Raw genomic sequence first — 20169 nt, 5'->3', positions numbered from 1 at the left:
TTGAAGGTAACTAACTGGAAGGCATCAAACATTTTGAATTGGTTGTGTCAAAACATTTCATTCCAATATTCAGCCAAGATCAAGTGTTCACACATTAACAGATTGAGTTGGTTGAAAAAAAGTCCCAAAAAACAAAACAAGCCACAACACTTTGGCTTGTTTGACTTCAGTATAATTTAATGATGTCTGAGTTGCCAGTGTCATTATCTCTACTTTTCATCTATTGAGCATGCTTGCTAATCAGATCTCACATACTCAAAAGTCTGAGTCCTTTGAGTGAAAATTATTCACTTGGAGGAGTCAGTGCAGCTTGGCATAGCTGGTAAGGAAAAACATCCACAGCAGAGAATGGGAGCATAAGATAAATCAAGCAGATACATTAATGTAAAACTTGCCCTGCACAGTGCTTCCAGATTTCTCCAAGAGGTGAAGAAACAACTTCAGATTAAGATTTCCCGAAGTACTCATGTTTTTATAAAACCTCCATTTTCTTCTCAGATGCTTAACTTGTTAATTCATTCCACTGATTGCGTTATCCTGTTTGCATGGGCTTACTCATACCATGGGAACAACAGGTTTGCACACAGTACCCTTTATGGTAGCTGATAAGGGGAAGAACCAGAGAAAAGCTGGATTTTTCCATTCCTGCTGGCATGTGTATCACAGCAGTCAAAGGTTTTGCATGAAGTTGACTAACCAAAAGTCTTTCTGTAGCGTGGTTTGACTTTTTCAGCTACAGATTGCTGGATGAAATAAGAAATGTATTTAGGCTGGTAATTTGTCTGATGCAGTGTCAATTCCAGACACTTCAGCGTGGTAACGCAGAGTAGGCATATATATCTATATATATAAATCTATATATCTGCTCCTTACGTGACAACATCACTTTTCCAATAAGGCTTTTTTCATAGCTGAGATCAGATTGTACTTAAACATTTTTCCCCAAACACGGAGCTCTTGTGAAAACTAGAGCTGCAATGCCCCTCCTATGCATCCTGTTTTCCTTATATCCTCGGTGGCCTCCTATGACCAAATTCAGTCTAATAAAGCAAAGCATTTTTTTTTTAGATTGGTAGCTTAGAAAGTTCTTCCCCTGTGGGCATTTGCAGCCTTTGACTTTGATTCTGGGAAAGGCTCTTGAGTTTGCACCAAGGTTACATTTTGTGTATGTAATCTTCAAAATTTAAATGATGCCATAACTCAATTTTACTATATAAAACCAAACTGTGTCAGATACCAAAACACACTTAAGAATCTCCGAGGCCATTTGCGAGAAGCCTTCTGGAACTAAGTACTGCTAATTGATGGAAGGCTATTTTAAGTTTTAAGAAACAAAAGCTTCAGAGCACCTGGCTGAGCTTAAATGTGAAAAATGAACTCCATTATGATGCTTTTAACTTAGTGCATATTTTTGATCGTATTTATGCAGCACAGTAAGTGGTTTGTTTGTTTCCTTGCAAAATTTCCCTGTATCTTTTGAGCAGTGGTCAACATTTTAGAGTGCTATTGATGCTGTTATCAATGCTTTTCATTTGACGCTACAATATAGCAGGACACAGATAATCTAAGGTAAAAGGAGAAATGCTTGGAAATTAATCTCTAGCATTTGGCTACTTACTGAGTGCCCTGAAAAGGGGAAAACAAAGTTTGGCCATAAGCTGTAGATGCTTTTGAGGTGAAGGATAAACAAACAGCCTTATCCTCTGGAAGAGAGGGGGTTTTGGCTAGGTCAGAGCTTTCAGATGAAGCAAAACTATACTGGGTGGTAAGCTTTAGGTGACAAGCAGCAAGAGATCAAGCCTGGATAGGTCTCAGAAGAGATAATTAGGAAGTGGTCTAGCAGCCAAACAAGCTTTCTGTTCTTCTGTTTTTCTTAGAAGAAGGTACGATTCAATTTTATTTGAATTTCAGCTCCAATATCTACACCTCTAGACAGGGATGATGCTATGCCTTATCAGTGTCTGAGACCGCCATTCACCACATAGCAGAAGGAGTTTAAAGAAATGGAAGAGAGATGGAATAGCAAGATACACTCACTTTCTACTGGGTGGGCTTTGAGAACCTGTGCTGCAGGCAAATATTGTACACTTATTTTTGCAATGGGTCCAGGAGCATATTCAGGCTGCATTAAAAGTCTCTCGTATTCAAGGCTCACCTCAGAATAGGGTTGTTTATGAAAAAGTTAATATTAAACAGAAGTGATTTTTTTTTTTTATAATTCTCTGAAAGAACAGGAATGCCCTATGAGGATCTAGGATTTCTCCTGTACTTACATTAACAGTTCCACATAACGAACGTTTTTGTTCAGGGCTTCAATTTCTTTCATCTCTTGCTCAGTGAGGGAGAAGTCAAAGATCTAATGGAAGAGATGTTAGGAATGAGTTAGCATTTCTTGTCATAATCAACCTTCATATGTTCCAGATTCCAGAAATACAATCCCTCCTTCTCCCTGTATCTCTCCCACAAACCTATGCTTACTTGCATTTGCAGGAGTCTCGAGGACATGAATAAGCCCAGTCACATTTGCCTACACCTTTTTTGCAAGAAGTGGAAGGTAGTCTGGAAATACTGAGACACCAGCTTTGAAAGCAATGTATTTCCAGGGGAAGTAGGGAGCAGTGTGAGTACTGAGTGCTGCAAGGGATGCAAGAACAAAATAATCTTATTTTTGGGTTGTAGTCAAACCAAATGTTTTCTGGTGGCGTGGTTGTGAACCTTTCTGTCACACTTGTGTGGAGCAACCCTTCTCTAGCGGAGCTGTCCCATGCCTGAAGACAGGGCAGAACAATCAGTCCTTCCTGAGCTCCTGCAGCCTTGGGCTGCTGACCTACTGAGTTACCTCATCTCGCTTGTCCTGCTCACTGCAGCAGCAACTGCTCTGGGACATACCACCAGCTGGAGCTTTAGCTGCTCCAGGGAGTTAAAAGACACCAAAATTTCCTTTATGCACTGTTATTGTCATACCTTGTTACCATTTGGTGGTGGGGACAAGAAGAAGCACCAAATGTGGCAAAGTTTGCCACTGGTCAAGCCTTACATAGGTCTACAGAAAAAATGGGGAAATTACCTTCTATAGTGGCTAAGCCAATGTAAGTGGATTTGTCCATGTACTACTGGGGTATGAATTTACCTGGAAATTCTCTCTGATGCGTTGTGGATTGAAACTTTTTGGGATCACCACCACCCCTCGCTGGACGTTGAAACGCAAAGCAATCTGTGCCGCAGTCTTGTTGTACTTCTTGCCAATGGCATTCAGCACAGGATCCTTCAGTAAAGGAGGGGAGGACACATTTACCCTGGAAAAAAAGTGGGGAAAAAAAGAACAAAAAACCTCCTCATCTTTAATGTCAAAACATAGGGGCATCTACTTGTTTGTGGACTGAACACTGCACCTTTTGACAAGTAGGGTGAAAGGCGGGAGAAAAGCTTTGGCTCTTAGGTTGGCAAATTGTCAGAGGCAACTTCCTGTGTGATGTCCTAACGTTGACTTCGTTTCTCCTTCCTTACCTAAGCCCCACACGTTCCCCATTCCAAGCACTTGCCTGCTGTTGGAGGAGACCTAAGGCAACCTCCTATGCAGACACCTAGCATTCTTTGATGACAGCATGCAGCAGGAGTGTTGAAAGTTTACACTCACAACAGTAATATTTAGACACTGAGGTTCAAAACCACTTTAAAAAATGGGGCCAGAGGTATTTTGCACGGAGACCCAGCAGTGGAGAACTATGTTTCCCTGGATATTGTCCTTCTATTTGAAAGTAACATGGGCACTTACCATGATTCATCCCTTGAGGTTCCCAGTGGGCTGTACCCAACAATAACGATGTCATGTTGTCTGCAAAATTCTAGGAGTTTGGGTTGGGTGAAGTAGGGATGGCATTCTACCTGTAAGAGTAGCACAGAAAGGATGACTAATCAACAGGACCAGACACAGAGGCAGATATCCCAATATTTGTGAGAGCTACAGACCAGGTAATGCTTTCAGGAAAGGATAGATGTAAATTAAGGAATAGGGAGAAACACCATCTGTGGTTACTATTCTAATTGTACATTGCTAGGTGATTGATTTTTTTATTAATTATTCTTTTTTTTGATGGACAGCAGATTAACATCTGCAACCATAGTTTAGCTGCAGGGAACTTTTATTGGCCTGCAGTGGAAAGGTGGCAATAAGTGGGGATTATAGATGTGAGGCAAGCTCACTAGACAAGTACACTGAGAAGAAAACCCATCTTATGTGGGTCAGCTCTCCATTTCTCTGCCTCTTGCATTCAGGATGACTAATCTGATGTTGTTTTTAGGGAAGTGTTGGCATAAACTGTCCCAGTTAGAAAAGGGGGGGGGGGGGGGTATTCAAAAGGTGAGATTATGACCTTGTTGCGAGCTGTGCCCTCCCACGTTGCAAACCCTGTTCCCTCACAGGCATGGATATTCTGGCTGTGATCTCAGACTCTGGGAAATGGATGTCTCAAAGGTGACAGAGCAACCACTGTTTGCAGTGGTTGCTATCTGGCAAGTCTGAAGCTATCTGGCACTTCTGTGCTTGCTGGCCAGCTGCCCTAAGCTGAGTTGAATCTTTTGCCTGGTTTTCCTTGACCCCAGGAAGCATCAGCAATGCTCAGTGCAGTCTTAGGGGCACGCCAGAAACAGCAATTGCATTTTGCACCTGCTGGGCATGTTAATACCAGGGAAGGGTGCTGGAATTTCCCATTCTCACGGGCAGCCTTTCCTCCAGCCAAGTACAGAAATGAAAGCTGTGGCCAGCCTACTTGCCCTGCCTCATGGCCATTCCAGCCCTCCAGGCCACGCGCTGGGAGTGGGAAGTTAGTCCCAGTTGGTCCCTGGCCTCATCTCTATTACTGCTAATGTGGATATTTGTGCCAGACGAGTCAGAAGGGCTTCCCAGAGATTTCTAGGAAATGCAGAGACCTGCCAAATGCGAGAGCCAAAGGTACTGGGCACTCAGATGGGTCGCTGCCACTTGTCACCTTCTCAGAGCCCTGCTGCTGTAATTTAACTCGGATGTGCCTGTCATCTCCATGGGATTGTTCCACTAGGGCCAGTCACGTAACAGGGTCTCCTTTAATTGAACGTTTCCTCCATCTCTTACAAATGTCTTAGAGGAAAAGTACAAGAGAGGCAAGTACGGGAAATTCAGGAGTTGCTTCTAATGGCTTTTACCCTTGAGAAACCTGGAGTGACTCAGGGTCTGTAGGGTTGTGCTGGTGTTAACTAAGGTAGACATGGCTTCATTGAGTGCTGGTTAGCTCTGAATGGCTTTCTTGGGAATTTTTGGACTTGAAGTAAGGTACATGGCAGAAATCTAAGATCTGCTTTGACTCAGCATTCAATCTTGTTATGGAGCTTTGGCACAGAGGCACCGGTTTTATAGTCCTGGAGCAGAAACTGAGGAAAGCGATTGCTCCAGAGCCTTCAAATATTCATCTTTAGCCTAGATAGGAGGAGTAATATTTTCAGGGTAGAAATGGAAGCATGGAGGGCAGCATCTGTGGCAAAGTACACATCACCTTTGTGTACATGGCGGCTTAGGCTGTGTGTTTGCATTCCCCAAAGGGCAGTGGCACCATGGCAGGCACTGCCCTTGGCTTGCAGTCATACCTGGTTGCTGACAGGTTTGTACTTAAGTCCTGGCTTGTTCATGATCATCTCCAGTTGCCTGCGGTTGAAATTGGATACTCCAATAGACTTTGCCAAGCCAGCATCTTTGCATGCCTCCAGAGCCTGCAAAGAAAGCAAAGACAAGAGGAATCCCACAGGTTGGCTTTTCTTGGAGCATGCATTTTAGAGAGAGATGGAAGATAAACCATTATTGAGAACCTTTGCTGCAGCAGAGCTAACAGCTCTATTAGCATGAAGGCTGGTGTTGTCCAGACAAACCAAACTCTATTCCTGTGTCGACCTGCTTTCCAGACCAAGCCCTAATGTTTTTACCGCCTGTGAGGGTAGAAATTGTCTGGAGAGCAGGAAGATTTACCCTGAGATATGGATACTTAAGTGCCAGGCAACCCCTTTTAGAGAGTTTTGCTTACTTTGTACTGCTTTAGCAGTGCCTCAAAGCTGGAGAAGGCAAAGTGAACAAAACAGATTGCTTTTCTGATAAGTTAATTCATTCCTTTTGATTGTAAGACAGTTCTTCATATGAAGTCTTTATCCAGTGAAATCCCCTAAATATCTAGCAAGGCACATCACTAAACCTGCACAGAAAACTTCAGTACAATGTGAAGCAGAAAAAAAAATGTGGATGGGAGAGAGGCATTCTAGATATTTTGTGCTTTAGACAAATCCTAGTAGCTGAGAAACTCTTATGAATACTGGACATGAATATATTCCCTGGTCTTCATTTGCTTCATCTGCTGGGTTGTTAAGGGGAAAGGGGGTCCTTTCCTATAGTCTTCCCCTTCTCTGCCTGAAACTCTGCACACAAATAATTCAGTGACTGTTTGAGGCAGAGCAGACCCCACCATGGAGCTGGATGCCCTTCCAGGTTTTGTTATTCTTTCTGTCTTATAGGAGCTGAAAGCAGGGAGGTAAGAGGCACTGTGTTTGATGACCTCTAGTTGGCCTCACATGCCTTCTATCACTCAGTGACAAGTCAGCAAATACAGTCATTTGAATTAATTTTTGCCAGCTAGCTTAATTTCACTGAGAGAGTGAAATTATCTGGATTGAGTTGAGCCATTTTAATTCAGATTAATGCTGCTATTTGCAGGCGCTCCCCACCACCTATTTTTCTGTTGGCTTATTAGCTGAAGAGTGGCCTGCTATAGAATAACCTTTACATTAAACACCAGCTCAAAGATAAAAATATATGAGTGTGGGGTGAGCTATTGCTTTTAATATCTGAGCAACCATTCTGTGAAAAGAGGGGAATTAACTGCATCAGCCAAATTCAAATATAACATAAACAGCTAACATGGAAGTCCCCCTTCCCTCTGAGACCCAGCCTGGATGGTTCAGCTGCCAAGGGAAAGTTCAGGCCCCCTCTGGGCTCTCTCCCCCTTCAAAATTTCACTCAGAATTTCACCATTCTTCATCTTTATCTGCTGTACCTCAAGTAGAGCTAAACTGGGACATGACTATCCAGATCTGGACACTGCAAGCTGAAGTGGAGCACGTAGTAGCACCTCTTATCTCTCTTGGTGTGAACTGGATGTAATTAGTGATGCTATTTCATCAGGCCTGGTGCAGAGGGAGAGCTGAGAACTAAAGAGGTGTCCATGGCTTTGAGAGGCAGAAATGTGAGGAGATTGCTAGTCTCATTTTCTCTCTCACCCAAGATCCTGAAGCCAAGTGACACTAGGCTTAGTGAGACATCTGCCTAAAGGGCTAGAGCACATCACAAACAAATGTAGGGTGCAATCTTTCAGGCAAATGCTACTTTCCTCCAAGTTTTTTTACCAGAAAAATCTTGTGTTCCCATCTGATAAGTAAATTTAGAAGTGAGTGAACTTGTTCTAATGGCAAGTGATGGCAAGGTCTTGGGCTTTGTTTTTGAGTGGGGGGGCGGTTTGAGTGGGGAGGTGTTCTTTTTTTTTTTTAATAGTGTTTGTTTTTTTATGGTGAGCTTTAGGGCAAAATCTGTTTTTTCCTGCAAATGAAAAAGATTTTATTTTTTTCAAGATGACCTAGTCTCTTCTGAAGGCACCAACTTTCTCTTTCTGTGAAGATCTGATAAAGGGGAAGGATTGGTAAAAACCTAATGATAAAAGCTTCAAGTAGTGAATGTAGAGTGCACTTTCTTGAAGAGGGAATGTGGATGTCTGATGTTTCAACAGTGTTTTGTTATAAAAATAATTAAATGACAGCAAAAAGAAACATGCCTAAAGAATACTTAAGGATAGAAGTAGAATTTATCCACAGAGCTAGTAGAATTCAATCCATTTGCCCTGACAATTTGCTTCAGTTATGTTTATGAAAACCGCAAGTAAAAATGAGAATGAATATCTGTGGGTTTAAAGCATATATGGATGGATGTTGTGTTTGCTTACCTCCCAAGTGGCACATAAGTCTGTCTCATGGTAGATAAATTTTCCATTTTCATCTTTTGGGTAGAGTGCATCTCCAGGCTGAAAAGTAAAACCATACTGCTGTGCTTTAAAGAAAAAATTTCAGTCCTTAGAGCAAAATCTTTTTCATGGACTCTGTTTCTACTAGTAAACAACAAAAAAAATTTGCCTAGTTTTCTGAAACACCCCAAGTTCAGCAGGTCATTCATGCTGGGCTTACCACATCCTCGTCTGCTAGATCGTCCTTGGACACACTCCTGAACTGTCACATGAGAGTACACTCAGGAGTTCCTGGATGGCCTTGTTTTTCAGCAAACTTTTGACCTTTATGTTATGGCATAAAGAAGACTCATCTCCTTCCAAAGGGCTGGGTTAGAGTACCAGCCTGTGTTCTCTTGTACTTCTTTCCTCTTCGTTTTGGCCCTTCCCTTGCCTCCTGCTTGTGTCCTAGCACTTGGGAACTGGACTGAGCTGGTATTCTCCCCAACAGCTGGAGGGTCCAGGAGCTACTGGCAAGAATGGGCTATTGGCATAGCTAACCTTTTAGTGCATTATCCACCTTTCTTTAGGCACTAGAAACTCTTTCCTCCAATCTCTGTACTCTGTAGGATTCAGAGATGATTTATGAGCTGATATCTCACAAGCACAGCTTTCTCTTATTTGCTGGTTATTTCACGGCTGTTGCAGGCAATGCATTAACACCTCCCTCCCTTGTGTCTGATCACAATTTCACTTTTGTGTTTTGCTGGAGTTTGGTTTTTCTTTTTTCTGAGCAAAAACCCTTCACTGATGTTTGACATTTGATCTGACTTCAAACCGCTACATTTCAAAGGCCTGGGTACAAGATGTTGAAGTGGTAACTCCTTGGGAACATGCAGCTGTGACTAATATGATCAGTAACTATCACCTCCCAATTCAGTTGGGTTCAAATCCAAGGCATTTAATGGGAAAAGTGAGCCTAAGGAAAACACAGAGTCAGGTTTCAGAGGGCCAAGGTCTCAGTTACAGGCATAAGCCTCTCTCCTCCAAATGTGCTGATTTTCCTCAGAGAATTCCACAAAGACAACTTGTTGCTTTTGTTGCTCTGTCTTGCTGGAAAAAGAGAATACCTTGACTAGAAGGAGGTAGATGGCTGTTGGGTACATTTTTTTTCTATTAGAAAGCCAAGTGAGGTGGAAAAACTTAATTTGCAAAACCAACCCATGGTATTTTGGAACAAACCATTCATCCCATGATACCCCAGCACACTTTCCAAGGACTGCAAGTTCAACATATCAAACAGTTGGACCTGTTTAATTTTAGTACATGAGTCTGAATTCAGGACCTTTTTACTCTGTCCCACTTTTAATTCACTCACTTCTGTTTGACTTTTTTTTATAGTAGTCAATAGGCACCAATTATATCAGCTAATTTACCATCCTCCTATTTCCCTCTATCACTTGTGTTTTAAAAATGAACCAAGTCAGGATGAATGGTGCTTGAAGATTAACTTCTCTTGACTGAGATGTGGTGTGAACTACTGTGGATTTCTACAGTGATCAATTCCTCCTCCTACATGCAGAGAATTCTGCAAGGTGTTGAAGTGCAGTTGTCTCTGCTCAATAGTTTCCAGGCAAAACTCTCTCTGCCAAGCTATCTTTTTATGAAAGGGAATTTCTGAATGGAAGAACTGCCTGCAGATGGATAAACTGCTGAGAGAAAGACAGTGTTTTGATGGTGACAGGGTGACAAGGTCTTTCAGAAGTTGGTCACGTGTTTTAGCTCTGGGTTCTCATGAACTACACCGCACCAGTGATCCTAGAAATGCTGATGTCTTCTCTTGCAGTTCTCTTGGAGATAGCTTTGTGTTTTACACTGGATAAAAGGTATGCTTCATGCTGCTGCATGAGCACTGAAATTAATGTGGCAACACTGTACAGTCACTGCCATTGTGTGGGATCACACCTTTTTATGTCATGTCCCAAGTCTGGAGGCACTCCAAATGATACCGGACACCTTACTTCCTAGTTTAAAACCCAGTAACTCTTAAACACTGAGAGGAAAAGTCCTGCTCCCATTATAATTTTATCACCAACACACATGCAGAAAGACAATTCTGCACATCCCCTTGCTTTCATAAAATGGTCTTTGACAAGCAGGCTTTCTCAAGAAAGCAATTTTAACAACCTGTGAATGCCTGTCCTATAAACAGAAGGGCAACAGGAAGTCAAATAGTGATGCCAATGGTCTGTTTTGAGTTATTATTTTAAAATTACAAGATACTTAGATGAGACTTGTTCAGTGTAACACTAAAATATCTGCTTTCCTATCAGATGACAGAATCATTAGTTTGGGAGAGATTTGCAGATCATTTAGTGCACAAGTTGATGCTTACTGATGAATCAGTCATCTGAGAAGAGTCCCCCAAAAACCTGCTGGTTTTTCACCCCTAAAATACCTGTAGGGTATGAGCTCCCCAAACAGAGAGAAGGCCCACGGTGGCCTGGAAGAGACCTGTTTCTGCTGGTTACTCCCTTGCTAGGGTGGAGGGGCTGAACAACACTGCATGGGGCTAAAGGCAGGAAGGACAAAAGTCCTGGATGGGGAATCTATGTGGGGAAAAAATACAGGGAGGTATAGGCTAATGTTGGTAGGTCAATGAATAATTGCACCCCATGTGGTGGCTATTCATGAGCTCTTGAAAAGCAGAGGGGCTTTGCTGAGTGGTGCCCTCTGAAACCATAGTCCTCTTGCTCTGCCTGAAAGCCCTGTGACAAATTGCTGCCTGGGCTCTGCAGGGGCATGTTTCTTACTGTTTTCAGGGTGGTACTGTAAGTTCTGTCTTAAGTACATCACTGCTTCCAACCGGAGACTGCTTTTGCTAGACTTTTGGGGAGGAAAGCACCAATGCTTGCAGACTAGGGTGGAGTAGATCTTAGAGTTAGACCTGCATGCTCTTCATCAAAGGCAAGCATCACAGGCAGGATGGGTGTATTTGTGAGAGAGAGAAAGCAAAGAAAGGAAACCTGTCACCACTGCAAAAGGATGGGTTTTTTTCATTTTGTATTTGACATAGAAAATTGTATATTTTTCAGGAAGAAAGTGACTTATTTTTTTCTCTCCTCTCATGAGAAACATGAATGAATCTCTAGGTCTGCTACTCCTTTAACTACTCAAGATTGTTGATACAAGCCTCAGGGAGTCAGATGTATATTACTTTAAAGCCAGCTGTCTATATCTTTATATTGTGAGACAATGACCTTCACTATGTGGGAGAATGAACTAGTAAAGAATACAAACACAAGAAAAGGGAAACAGGAAATTGCTAGTGGTGGGAAATTTTCAGAAATGTACCCAAAAAGATTCCATACGTGTGACTGTATAAATAAAATTTTAATATCAGAGTCTGGTTACTCCTATACAGGTCTTAATAGGATATGGCCTCCTCAGGGGGAGAAAAAGGACTGCAAGTGTAATGTGATAGCCTCATTGGTAAATTGCTTCCTATCTGATAGTTCTTGTAATTTGGAGTCTGCAGCAAAATATTATTTTAATAATCAGACATCTACCTTTCTTGCAAAAAGAGGCCAGTTTAGAGCTCAAACCTTGTTCAGAAGCAATTAACCAACTAATTGCCTGACCCTATTCTCTCTCAGAAGAAAGATTTAATTAGTTCAAAACCACTTAAATGCTTTGAATATAATTCTCTTCATTTCATTTGCCTTTGTATCATGTACTTGTAGAGGAAAATTGTAGAGCAAGGTACAAACAGCTGTGAAAGCAGAAAGTTTGTGGACTTGCAAGAGGGAGGCATGCAACTGTGATGTGAGCTCTGTGCAGTAAAAGGTTTTGCCTACAAGTTGCCCAGAGCCAGCAGGATGATGGAATATCAGACTCTACGCTGGCATTTAAGAATGAGAGATGGACAACCCATGTTTGGCACCACTTGTGATCTAGTGAAGCTGAGTGCTGCAGTTACAGAGATTAAGATCATAACCACAATTTTCCCAGCAGCTTTAATTTAGCACAGAATAAGGAAACCAAACTTGGTGACTTTTTACCTTTCCCTCTCCCTCTCTGAACTTTGCCCCTGGCCTGTTGCTGCTTTGTATGAGCTCTTTCCTCCAGTGACTCTCTCCTCATGGCTCAGAGGGGATTCAGACACATGTACTGCCCAGCTGTGCAATTTTTCAGAGTGGGAACTGCTCGACCACAGTTGGGAGACCTGTCCTTCCAGCAGAAACACTCCAAGCAACATCTCTCCTGGCCTGTTCTCACACCACCTGATAAATGCCTCTCTTTGGGTAGGCAGTGCACAGAAATACATGTATGCAGTATATATCAAAATGTATATGTTATCTGCTCAAAATGCTATTGACAACCTAGGCTGGAAGCTGCAAGGAATATACTAGATGGAGGTCTTGGTTCAAGTTAAGTTCATGCACTTTTTCCAAGCAATTTTTCTTTTTACCTTGAAAGCCATTGGCAGCTCAATAATGTAGAGGTCAACATAGTCCAGCTGCAGGATCTTCAGGGTCTTCTCCAGCGTGGGACGCACCAGCTCCGGGGGGTGGCAGGTATTCCACAGCTGGGGAGGCAAGCACAGGCTTTCTTTGGGTGCCAGGAGGAACAGAGAGCCAGCTGAAGACCCCCAGCACACACTCCCTCCCTCTTGTCCTTCTGGCAGAGCCCACTATGCAGAGTGCAAAGACATCGTGGTCTCCATCCCTGCAAGGCAGAAGTGAGTGCCTTACCTTGCCTTCTGGCAGAGGTTAAGACAGGAGCTCTTGCCCAGGACTGATGAAGTGTTGACCCAGTAAAGCCATTACGTATTTTTTTATTACAAAACAGGTTATTCGGAGCTGAGTATGTTACAAACTCTTGCTCAATGAACTTAGATTCCTTTTGTTTTCCAAGCATCTGCTTTCACTGAAAAACTTTGTTCCCACAAGGAATCTGTGGTCAGTTTTATGCTTGAAGGCAGAAGCTTGGATCATGTGAGTTAGCTATTGAGCGGCCAAGCATCCAGCACTAAGAGAATCTTCTGGTTTTTCTCCTGTGGTTGGGGAGCCTGAGAGACTGCCTGACCTAGGCAAGTTTTCTCTTATTCCCCAGTCCTCAAGGGAAAATGTGTTTCTCTTTAGTCACTGTAGTGCAGGTGTGAGTAGTTACAGCAAAGTCTTTGGTACCTCTTTAATGCAAACTGCTTCCTTTCAGGGTTATGCCCCGAGGTTGCTATGGAGTGTGCTCAGCTGGTGAGTGTTCAGCACTATCTCTAACTGAACTGTGCTGATGCAAGTCTCTTGCAAGGATAAAACCATAGCATGGTAATTAGTAACCAAGAGCTCTTTGTAAACTGATTGAGTTTTGTCGATTTTAACTGCAGCAGAATTAACACACAATAGAAGGTTTTAAGTACCATTTGAATGCACACAATAAGTTGGGCTATTTTCTTTTTTTTTTTTTCAACTTACAAAACTAACGTGTGGAGTCACATTTAGGTTTTTGTCACTTTTGCTGGTTGGAAAAACCTGCTGTTTGCTGGTATGGTCATTGTCTAGTCAGTTCTGCCTCCAAAGCTGACAGCCACCGCATGCAGAGGTATAGAATAAATTTGTTCTACAGACAAAAAACTTGAATTGTGATTTATAGGAGAAGAGGTTGGTTATAGGTGTTAAAGGGCAAATCCTGTGTAAGTTTTAAGTTATTTTAGACACTTGGTTTTTTTTAAACTATGTTATAGTTATTCCCGTGGAAAACAATCTGCTCAGTTCTGCCCACAGAAGCAAGGACATGTTAAGCTGTACTGACAGTAGGACATCTGACCCTGCCCTAAGGTGACAAACCAAAACACCTGGAAATTCATACTAGGTCTTTCTCAGCTGTATGCTGCAAGATGCGAAGAGTTTATGAGCAGCAGACAGTGGTAAGAGGCTAAGGTGTACTACAGTAAGGGACCAAGGTCCTGTTCTCAAGAGTTTAAGTTGTTCCACTGGATTTACTGAAAACCTCTGGTCTATGTGTTTTTTAAGCATTTTACCTGCAAAATGAGCTTAACTTATATTTAAGTAAGGAAATGACTTTGTAGACCCTTCATGTCCAGGTTGTTACTGTGTTTTAGAAATTTGGTGACCTGTGATATATTGCCTAGAAGTAGTTTTTCTGAGTGCCCTTTCGAGCCCAGTTCTATTGAGCTCAGTATTTGCCAGTGAATATACTTCCCTCTAAAAACTGCAGAGGTTCTGAAGAACCAGCCTTTAAAAACAGCTGTACTATGTTTAAAAACATTTGTACTATGTCAATACATCGATGCCATGGAAACTTGAGAGTTTTATAACTGTTCTCATGATTTGTACAAGTTATTGTATTATCTACCTAAGTAGAACCCATGTTTGAGCAGTCAAAGCTGCCAGCTGGCTTTGGCATTTTAGGACACCACATTTCCTGGAAATGTTACTTCTAGTTTAATGAAAGAAATATCCTGGGATGAAAGAGGAGACCAAAAAGGTCTTGCTGTATAAGCCAAGTGAGATGTTGGCAGTTGATATAAAACCTCTAAAATTTCTGGATGCTGAGCTGCTCTGCCTGATCAGGCAGCCAGCAGCCAGAGCCAAGTGCAAGTGCTGATGATTTCAACTGGCAGATGCAGCGCGATCACACCAGGTCACTGTTCCAGCAACACTGCCACTCAGCAGGGCTGCTCTCGTCAGTCCCTGCTGATGGATCAGCCTTCCATCTGCAGCATCTTTGCTTCAGGAAAGATCTGCACGAGGGGCTTGAGTCTGAAGGCTCTTGGGAATTCCCAGTGCTTCTGATGTCAGTAAGGAAGAAAACATAACTAACTTCTGTAGTGCCTGGTGCTTCCAAGAATGGTCTGTGTATCTACCGTAGAAGATGCAACAGTTCATATCAATCAGTTACTGATCAATGCCCAAAGTATCTACTGGGTTGAGATTTGCCTGTAGTTTGTAAGCTATCTAAGTTTGTGAGATGCATTAAACTAAAGATACATAAGGCAAGGGAGATCCCCTCCCACTCCTTCTGGGAAGTTCAGAGCTGCTGTGAGACCTTTGAGTGAAACCTGTGAAAAGCCTTGATTGTGATGGATTGAATTAGTTGCAGAGTATTTTCCATTTCTGCCTTTAAACTCTCTTAAAGGTCATAGAAATGTTATAGTAGACTATCACCCTGAGCAGCTGACGTTTTGTCAAGCACAAACAGTACACGACTGTAAGAGAAATCCATGTGTGTGTCATGTCACAGACACACAGCAGGCTGGGAGCACAGGCATTGGCTGTTGTGGTACCCTGTGTTGCAGTCCTGTGGCTTGCAGGAGCTGCAGTTTTCCAAATGACTCAGTGTTTAAGTAGTGATTATCGACTAGGAAAATCATCTGGTGATGAGATCAGACAACTGAATACAGAAAGGCTTAATGAATAAAGGAAGTTTGGAAATTTTACCAGGAGATCTGCTTTCATAGAGCCTAAAGGTTGATATGGGCAAATAAACTGCAGGGGAAGCAGTTGAGAAAGTTAAAATACTCAGAATTGTTAGGACATCTGGTTCTAACCTTTTGGCACAACTTGGTAGTTTTGATTTGTAATATTACTGATAATTTGCAGTAATGAAACTATAAAACTGTTGAAACCAAATATTTTCACTGATCCAAATCAACATATTTGGCATATAAGAGACTGAGAAATTCCCTGATAAAGGCAGAGAATTTGAGAATGTGAGGCTTTCCTCAGAATGGCAAGGTTGTTATCAGTAGGACCAAGCAGGAAACTTGGAAAAGAGGTGCATATTTTACAGATTGGAACTTGCTGTGCTTGGAAATTGGTCTATAGCTGCTGAAAATCCGCTTGGTCTGCAAACAATCCAATATGAAGCTTAATTTCCCCAGATCACAGAGCTTCGCTAAATTGCTCACAGTGAACCAGACCTCTCATCCCATGGGATTTTTCACTCTAGGAACAGTGGTGTTTATTTGCAAGTCTGTTGAGTAATTGTGGATTACGTCTTATTTGGGAAAGGAGAAAGGGAAAATATTAGGCTTATGTGTTCAAAGAAGCACTGCAGAAAGGACTATTTGAGGCCATAAACTCCCTTAGAAACTGGACAGGCACCGTTGCACTACAATGTGCAATGACCTCTCTTACACCTGGGTTATTCATCATTGTTGTCACAGCTTCTGTCAGACACTTCATTCGACAAGGGATTTCATTATTTTAGAAGAGAGTCAAGTCATAGAGTTAAGACTTGAATTTATAAAATAGCTCATGCATTACTCTAGCCTCATTGCTCTAGAACAGAAGTGTAATGACATCTTCTGTCCAAGTACGTTGATTCATCATCCTAGAACTTTTTAATTACAAGTGATACAGTAACTAAGGGTGTAGCTTGATGAGTAATTTTCTGGCAGTAGTACCAATGTAGGCACTTGCTGTTCTTCCATACACAGACACTGGCATGCACGTGCTTGCTCCCACCCCTTTCATTGTGCAACCTCATGGCAAACCTGTGCAGGGAATTGCTCTAACAGATAATAGCTCAGTTGCAGGATCATTGTCCAGCTGGGGCTCTGTGTGTGACAACACAATGTGTGGCACAGTAACAGGTTAGGCAGCACTTTAGGTTGAACTTAGCCATGGTCTTCACTTGCAGGTGCCTACAATACTAAGCAGAAGGAATGTTTCATGGTTCCCACTGCTATCAGAGATTTACACAGAGAACAGTGATTCCTCAGTGCCTCACAGCAAACCTGTTCATAAAGATCTGCAGCATTCTGGTAATGCTAGGAAAGAAAAATAAAGGATGTTGGATCTGGAAGGAAACATTCCAGATGTTGACTGCGGGTGCTCTTAAGAAAGACCATTCACAGAAATCCTGGATTTAGTGTAAATAATCTGAGTGCAGGTTCTCACCTTGCCACAGTAAAATATGTCCTCTCGCTTGATCTTCCCTTCAGCAATCTTCTCGCGGATGGCTTGTCCCACTTCGTGCTCATTGAAGTAGACAAAGGCCCCGTCGATGTGGCGGTAACCAGCATCGATGGCAATCTTCACTGCCTCCAGACAGGAACCTTTGGGTGTCTGGTGGGAGAAGGAAAAGGATGAACATAGTGTCAGCCTACTGCTTACCCCTCCTTCAGTGCTGGAGGGTCCCTGAGATATGCGTGAGATTCGTGGTGTAATTCATCCCGAGTGACCATCCCTTTCCTCCCAGGCAACCACGATCCAACTTCCAAATAAGAGAGGGCTGTGCAGTTTTTCTCAAAACTGTTGAACATGTGGGATTAGACGGGGAAAAGGCAGCAAAGCAAAAAATTGTCTATCTCCATGAAAGAGAAAATACTAGTGTCCTCAGGATGTAGAATCAAATGCATTTGATATGAAAATAATTTCAGAATTTCTTATCTAGCAAGCAAGGGCTTACCTACAACACCCATTTGATAAAATGGCTTACTCAAGGGGAAGATGACTTTTTGGTTGAGCAGAACTGGTCAACCACCTGCTGATCAGAGGCTCTTTGAATAGCTTGGACCTTTCAGGAGTGCAGGAATTTGGATTTGACTGCTTTCTCCTCAAGTTAACTTATAGTTGTTGGTATCATAATCTGAAGGTCAGGACTATCTACTGGTATTCCCAGTTCTGAACAGCTGCTTTACTATGTGGTTAAAAAACAGTAGTTGCTTTAGCGTATATTTATATATATTTTACTGCTTCAGTTTAAGATGATCCCAAGAAACCTCCTAATAAGTGACATTTTTGTACTGTTTGCTCATCATTGCCAAAATTCAGAGTAAGCTTGTTTTTTCAGAACAGTCATATTTTCCATATTTTCCATAAGCCAATATGGCAAGCAAAATTACACGTAGGCCAAACTAAGCAAAAAAGCACAAAACTGGTTACTGAAATTATTTGTCTGGTCACTAAAATTGTACTGAAAACAACTTATAGTTCCTACGCTTTTTATAATGAGAGAGCAGCCCTAAGTCGTGGTGGCCAAGGGTGTGCAGAAATGCTATTCTCCCATCCTTTTCATGGACATTGTTTGGCTGCAACAGGGATATCTGATTCACTTTAAGATAAACTGAAGTAGGGCAAGTCAAACTGCTCTGCTGTGCTGCTGTCTGTCAACAACAAATGGCGAGAGTTGGATTCGGCTATCTGCAAGTGCAGGGCCAAGACCACACTCCTTCTCCTGTGAAGAAAACAGATGCCAGAGGCATCTGGAAATGAGGTAGTATGAAGAGAGGATGTCAGATTTGTTGATTTTGACAATGCCAAAGAAAGAAGAGAAGCAGGACTGGCATTTTACACCATAGCAATAGCTCTCCTTCCTCTCTTTCCTAGCTATCCTTTTACAGCTGGCACTGGCCTGGCTGTCCATGAGTTTGTCATGAAAGAAACAGCTTCTCTTCCACCACATGCTGAACTAGAAGGTGTGAAACTCATAGCTGCTATAGGATGCTTCAATGATTAAGGACATTGGTCTTCCCTTCCATGCATATGAAAGAAAAGTCTTTGAAGGACTGCTGAAGACACTTGGGGATGTCTTCATCCCTGCCTTTCAGCCCCAGAGCTGTGGGCTGGTGGCAGATCATTCTGGCATAATGGGACCATATTCTAGCCTGCTTGCTCAGTGCCCCATCTTGGATGACTCTGGGGGGCACAAAATGGACCAACTTCTGTTTGGGCTTGGGAGGAACTTTCTGCTCCAGCATGCAGTGCCCAAAGGTTACTTAAAATACAAAAGTGCTCACACGTGCCCTGATTTATTACAGACCGGAATGAGGGCCTAGAAGCAAAACGGCACAATTTGGCACTCCAGAGTATTTACAGCAGTGATGGTGCAATACTGTGTGCTTAATTGAGGAATACAATGTAGCACTTGTTTCAATGTTTTGCGGCTTTCATTGTGGAAGCCTCCCAAAAGCACGCTCAGCCCCTGGCAGGGCCCTTTCCTGGTTGTTAGTGGGATATAACAAAGACCACGGCAGCTACCAGCTTTTCGGGCACACTCAATGGCTGCTTTTCACTTGGGGCATACCGGGCAGCGTTACAGAAGTGCGAGGCATGGAGCAATGACAACCTCCAACATGTTCTCTGCTTTGTCCCTGCCTGAACCTGCAGGATGGGATTTGAGAGAGGCATCAGGATGAAAGCTCTGACACGAGTATTACAAGCCTGTGGTGACTGATGACAGTAACCTCGGACCTCTGCCCCAGCAATGAGCCGCTGCACGAGGTTGGAGCCGCTGTTGCAAAGCTCAGGTTGACTGGCACAGAGCAACAGGGCTTAGCTGAATGGTCTGGGGAGCTCAAGCCTAAGTGATTATTAGTTATCTGAAAGACAAGTATATTTCCAAAAGTGTTATCAGTGTTTTTTCTCTCTGAAATGTGATTTTGTAAACAATGTGTATTCTAGATTTCTTCAGCCTGTTTGACTTTTGCCATTCAAGTGTATGAAACCAGAGCATTTAGAGGACAGTGATGCATTACCATAATATAGATTTTGAGAAAAAAATTATTTTTTTTTTTACTTTTTCCATTTGTTGAAGAGACTGAAAATGGGATGTGAACCCAGTACTAGAATTTCCCCTCTTCACACTCTTGAGAGATTGCACAAACACAGCTCTTTATTGTTTCCTGATGCTGTAAACTAAACTCTACCAGGCAAGGAGATTTTGATTATTGGGTTGTGTCTTCTCTCAGTCACCAGGGCCAGTTTGATCAGTAAGAAAAGCAGAAGGAATAGGTGAGGAAAGGTAGAGTCTCACAGGTAAGGGAACAGCACAGTTTCAGACATGGAAGGAGGGTAGGACTGAGGAAAATGCTTGCAGTTACTGCATCTGCTTTTGGCTGAATCAGTTGACTCCTGTTAGAGCTGAACTTCTGTGTATTTCTTAATTTTTTTATATGGGACTTACATCTGTACAAATAATCTTCTGAAAAACTCCTCCATCTCAAGGAATAACCTTATTCTTTAGGGGCTCAGGGTGGCTTTTTTTGGATCAGGTCTTGATTACCAATAGCCGGAGATGGGTTTACATTATATATGTATGTTTTTATTGCACTAGTCCATTTCATCTGATGTGGTATATTAGTTCTGACAGATTCTGGTCTAAGGTGCTTCATATAAAAATGCAAAGCAATCTAGGG

General features: G+C 42.4%; 1 protein-coding gene across 1 annotated transcript in view; it reads right to left on the bottom strand.

Annotated features, from left to right (window-relative positions):
- AKR1D1 (aldo-keto reductase family 1 member D1) overlaps positions 1-20169 on the bottom strand; it is a 34681-nt gene that overhangs the window by 1212 nt on the left and 13300 nt on the right. Inside the window, exons 2-8 of the mRNA XM_036405021.2 lie at positions 16931-17098; positions 12478-12594; positions 8010-8087; positions 5620-5742; positions 3776-3885; positions 3131-3296; positions 2274-2356 (exon numbers count right to left, since the gene is read on the bottom strand). Coding sequence (XP_036260914.1) covers positions 2274-2356; positions 3131-3296; positions 3776-3885; positions 5620-5742; positions 8010-8087; positions 12478-12594; positions 16931-17098 — 845 coding nt within the window. The remainder of the gene's footprint in view (positions 1-2273; positions 2357-3130; positions 3297-3775; positions 3886-5619; positions 5743-8009; positions 8088-12477; positions 12595-16930; positions 17099-20169) is intronic.

Source organism: Molothrus ater, chromosome 5 (genome assembly GCF_012460135.2).
Source record: "Molothrus ater isolate BHLD 08-10-18 breed brown headed cowbird chromosome 5, BPBGC_Mater_1.1, whole genome shotgun sequence".
NCBI classification, from domain to species: Eukaryota; Metazoa; Chordata; class Aves; order Passeriformes; family Icteridae; genus Molothrus; species Molothrus ater.
The sequence above is the reverse complement of the archived record's forward strand: the minus strand, read 5'-3'. Positions and strand labels throughout refer to the sequence as shown.